General features: G+C 27.9%; 1 protein-coding gene across 1 annotated transcript; it reads left to right on the top strand.

Annotated features, from left to right (window-relative positions):
• On the top strand, positions 1-3,542 carry LOC107496272 (cytochrome P450 71D10). The gene is made up of 3 exons (XM_016117487.3): positions 1-574; positions 991-1,313; positions 2,925-3,542. Exons 1-3 carry the CDS (start codon positions 1-3, stop codon positions 3,540-3,542), a joined length of 1,515 nt encoding a protein of 504 aa, XP_015972973.2.
• The last annotated feature ends 1,272 nt before the right edge of the window (positions 3,543-4,814 follow it).

Genomic DNA, 4,814 nt, shown 5'->3' on the forward strand with positions numbered 1-4,814 from the left:
ATGGATCTTCAAAACCTTATCTCTATCCTCACCACCTTCCTCTTTCTCTTTTTGCTAATGAAAACAGCCATTAAGAAATTTAGTTCTTCCAAGGATATTACCAATTTACCCCCAGGGCCAAGAAAACTACCCATCATAGGAAACATGCACAACCTTGTAGGATCAATGCCGCATGAATGCCTAAGAAACTTAGCTTCCAAATACGGACCCTTAATGCACCTTAAACTAGGAGAAGTGTCCCACATCATAGTTACATCACCTGAAATGGCACATGAGATTATGAAGACTCAAGATCTCAACTTTTGTGATAGGCCAAACCTTCTCTTTGCCAGAGTCATGAATTACAATGGAACAGACATTGCTTTTGCCCCCTATGGAGAGTATTGGAGGATTGTACGAAAGATATGCACCATGGAGTTATTAACAGCAAAGCGTGTTCAATCTTTTAGGCACATAAGAGAAGCAGAGGTTTCAGAGTTGGTCAAAGCAATATCTCAAAGTGAAGGCTCCATTTTTAATCTCTCTCACAAGATTTTATCAATGACCTATGGAATCTCGGCTAGAATAGCATTTGGTAAAAAGAAACTCTTTCATCGTAATAGTTAATTTTTGTGGTGATAATTTTTTTTAATAATTTATATTTTATTACATTAATATTTTTATTAAAATTTGACCAATTAAAAAAAATTATTATTTGCGAAGAGTTTTGGCCAAGAAAAGACTAAATGAAATATCATAAAATAAAACTGTCGGTATATTAACTCTTAAAAGGATATTATATATGTTAGGAGTCTCATAAGACACGAATATTAAAAAAAAAATCTTATATTAAAGACTAACACATAAAAAATATTGTAAGATTTTAGACTATATGTCAATATAATAATTAATTTTTACTTTTATAATTCTATCAAGATTTCACATCTTATTACATATAACTTTATCATATTTGTTATTTAATAATTGTATGTTCTTTATTTGACAATATAGGTAAAAAATATAGTTACTATGATGTTTTTATATCATCTTTTGAAGAAGCATTGCAAATAGGAGGAAGAAATTGTATTGCTGATCTGTATCCTTCGATTAGGGTAGTGCTTGAAATGATGAGTAGAGACAAGACTAAGATTGAAGAACTGCATTTAAAGTCGGATAAGGTATTACAAGACATCATAGATGATCATAAAAATAAAAAAGGTGGCAAATGTGAAGAAGAAGCTGATGATGAAGATCTAGTTGATGTTCTTCTCAAATTTCAACAAAAAGATTCTGAATATCCTTTGACTGATGATAATATCAAAGCAGTCATCCAGGTTAGTCTAATAATATATATATAGGTAATGGAAAAGCATAGGGAGCCAATAGTCTAAACGTACAATGTGTACAATGGAAGTTTAGGAAGTATTAGAGATATGACCATTTGTGTTAAATTGTCCTGTCAGATTACGCTTTTGGGATGAGTCGGTTCATGACATGCTATTAGAGTTCTAGATCCGAAAGGTCAAGGGTTCGATCCTTGTTGAATTTCAAAATTAACTTAAGTTTTTAGGATGAGATGTTTATTATCCCTGGATAGTGTGGGTGATGTTCATTTTATTCATGGATCAAAGATTTAACTCATTGTACACATTGTACACTTAGGTCATTGGCTCTCTAGCACTATCCATAAATAATTATTATTATTTTAATTGTTTTGTGAACCTCAACATACAACTCACGTTTTTAGAAAATTTATTTCTTAAATTTTTACAATATAAGAGTGATAAATATGCATAAAACGTTAGACTTAATTGTGAAAAGTTGTGGTTCGTATTTATTTTTAACTTTAACGTGGATATAATATTGTTAAAATTTTTATGTAGCTAGGCATGTTGCTTCGTTGACAAGATACAAGAGAAATATCAACGAGTTGATTTTTTAATAAAATTAATTATTAAATATTTATTTTTTTCAACATTACATATATACAAAATAATAAAAATACACAAATAAATTAAACAATACAATAATATATGTGATAACCGATTTTTAATGTGTACACATAATTTTTATTTTTATTTTTTTTTAAAACACTTGTCATAATAACTTGTATACTTATATACTAGTAGTACATTCAGGTAGCATTTGATGAAAAGACAGAAACAAAAAGATTGAAATTAAGAGACAGAAATTGAAATAAATCTGAGTATTCTATTTGGTGCAAAGCGGAAGACAGAAATTGAAACAAGAATAAAATTCTAATTTAATTTGCACAAAGAGTAAAATTAGAATTAATTAATTGAAATGAGAATATTTTGAGTATAAAATATTATTAAAGTTTCAATCTTCATCTTTAAAAATTTTAGTCCCCTGTGTCCCTACGTTTTGAAGGTACTAAAATATTGAAATTTTGAAGACAGAGACAGAAATTTTAATATCAGTCTCTGAACTAACAAACATAATATTGAATCTCAATCTTCCAATCTCTATCTCAATACCTCAAAACAAAAACTACCTCAAGAATACTGACACTATTACAAGTTTACAACTTACAAGAGCTCAATTCCACCGATTTAACAATTTTAGTATAATTAAAAATAAACATAGTCCCGTATCTCGCACCATTTGTAAATTAAACAATCCTTCTTTTAATGATAAAAAATTATCCATCTCTTAAGATTTAGGATTTAAAATTATTATACAAATTAGTTCATATATCATTTTTTAATAAAAAATTAACAGAAATTATTGATATATTACTATCATTTATTTGGAATTGATTTGCTCTTTTCTTATAAAACTTATATATATAATATTATAATTTAAATGCATTCGAAATTTTAATTAATTAATTTTTTATAAATTCTTTTCTATATATTAATAAGATTATTAATTCCTTAACATGATTGTTAGCAAAATCTTTATTATAATTAATCCATTTGCAGGACATGTTTGCTGGTGGTGGAGAAACATCCTCAGCGGTTGTGGAATGGGCAATGGCTGAAATGATAAAGAAACCAAAAGTGATGGAAGCTGCACAAGCTGAAATTAGAAGAGTTTATGGTAGCAAAGGGTATGTGGATGAATCAGAATTGGACCAATTGACATACCTTAAGTCTATCATCAAAGAAACCTTAAGGTTACATCCATCTTTGCCATTGTTAGTTCCTAGAGAGAACAAAGAACCATGCCAAATCAAAGAGTATCAAATCCCATCCAATTCTAGAATTATTATCAATGCTTGGGCAATTGGAAGAGATCCAAGGTATTGGGTTGATGCCATGGAATTTAAGCCTGAGAGGTTTGTTGATAATTATTCAATTGAGAATAGAGGCACAAACTTTGAGTTTATTCCATTTGGTGGTGGAAGAAGAATGTGTCCCGGGATTGCATTTGCTACACCAAACATGGAATTGCCACTTGCTCAATTGCTTTATCATTTTGATTGGATGCTTCCCAATGGAATCAAGAATGAAGAGCTTGATATGACTGAGTTGTTTGGGATCACTATAAGAAGAAGAAATGATCTCTGCTTGATTCCCATTATTCATCATCAACCTTAACAATTAATATAAATTAGATAAAAATTCAAATACAGTTAATTTCATATGAAATTGATAGTTAAAAGTCATTAAATAATTTGATAAGTTTGATTAAATTGTTATTTAGTAACTTTTAACTATTAACTTCACATGAAATTAACTGTATCTGAGTTTTCATTTATAAATTATTTCCAACATAAAAAAATTAAATGAGTGATTTTATATATTATTTTTTTTCGCCTTTTTTTTTATCATTTGTCTATTTCTATTACAAGCTCTATACAACTTAAAAATAAAGTTTATAAATAGTTCATAGATATAAAACATCTCTCATTTCATAAATTAGTTTCGAAATGGAGTTAATTAAATTTCAATTCTAATAACTTATGAACCCATTGTTATTACAATATTGTAATGTGAAATATATAGTCAACAAACATTGCAAGCGATGGTGGTTCTCGGAGCAAGTGGCGGCAATTTGAGAAACTACCGCTATGCATGGTTTAAAAATACAAAGTTCTTGCAACGGTTAGTAACGGCCGCCAAAAAATAATTCAATTGGACTTAATTTAAAATTATTTGATCTCTAATTTTATTGTGATATAAATATTTAATTTTCGTCTAGGTGAATCATATAATATTAATTTTTCTTTAATTTATATATGTTAAAAAAAAGCCTTAAATGATATAAACATTGAGTTTGAACCTAAAATATCACTCTTATAGCTGAAGCTGCATCACACATTATTAATCGCACACCTGAGTGATGAGTAACACTATATATATTCGAAAACTCCAAATTTTATATGGACCTCAGATTGTTGTTGCTATGGAAAAATCAGTGAGCAATGGTTATCTTTTTCATATAAAAATCAATCAGTAGTGATCATCATCTTTAATTTGTCCATTTCCTCTGATTTTTTTTTTGTGTCCGTCCACTTCCTCTGATTCAGGCTTCGCCACATATTATTTTCTGTACCTTAGCTTATATTGAGATAAAAATATGTTATTACTGTGTGGTTTTCATAATAGTGGGTTAAGAGTAATATCTTAAAGAGAAGTTATTGGGGAAGTAATTTTCAGTATTTTAATTATAATTTGTCTAGTATAAATATTAAATTATTTTTAATAAATTAATTTTATTAATTTATGTGTGTAAATTTTAAGAAAATATGAATATAATTATATTAATTTATGTGTATAAAATTTAAATTTGATAAATATAATATAAATTATATGTTTTTTGTATGCATAATGTATATAAATATTGGTGTATATTATTATTATTGACTA

The sequence above is a fragment of the Arachis duranensis genome, chromosome 7 (assembly GCF_000817695.3).
Source record: "Arachis duranensis cultivar V14167 chromosome 7, aradu.V14167.gnm2.J7QH, whole genome shotgun sequence".
NCBI classification, from domain to species: domain Eukaryota; kingdom Viridiplantae; phylum Streptophyta; class Magnoliopsida; order Fabales; family Fabaceae; genus Arachis; species Arachis duranensis.

Coding starts and splice junctions, on each gene's coding strand:
- LOC107496272 (XM_016117487.3), top strand. CDS start 1: ATGGATCTTCAAAACCTTATCTCTATCCTCACCACCTTCCTCTTTCTC. Junction 575..990: donor CTCGGCTAGAATAGCATTTG/GTAAAAAGAAAC, acceptor TTGACAATATAG/GTAAAAAATATAGTTACTAT. Junction 1,314..2,924: donor ATATCAAAGCAGTCATCCAG/GTTAGTCTAATA, acceptor ATCCATTTGCAG/GACATGTTTGCTGGTGGTGG.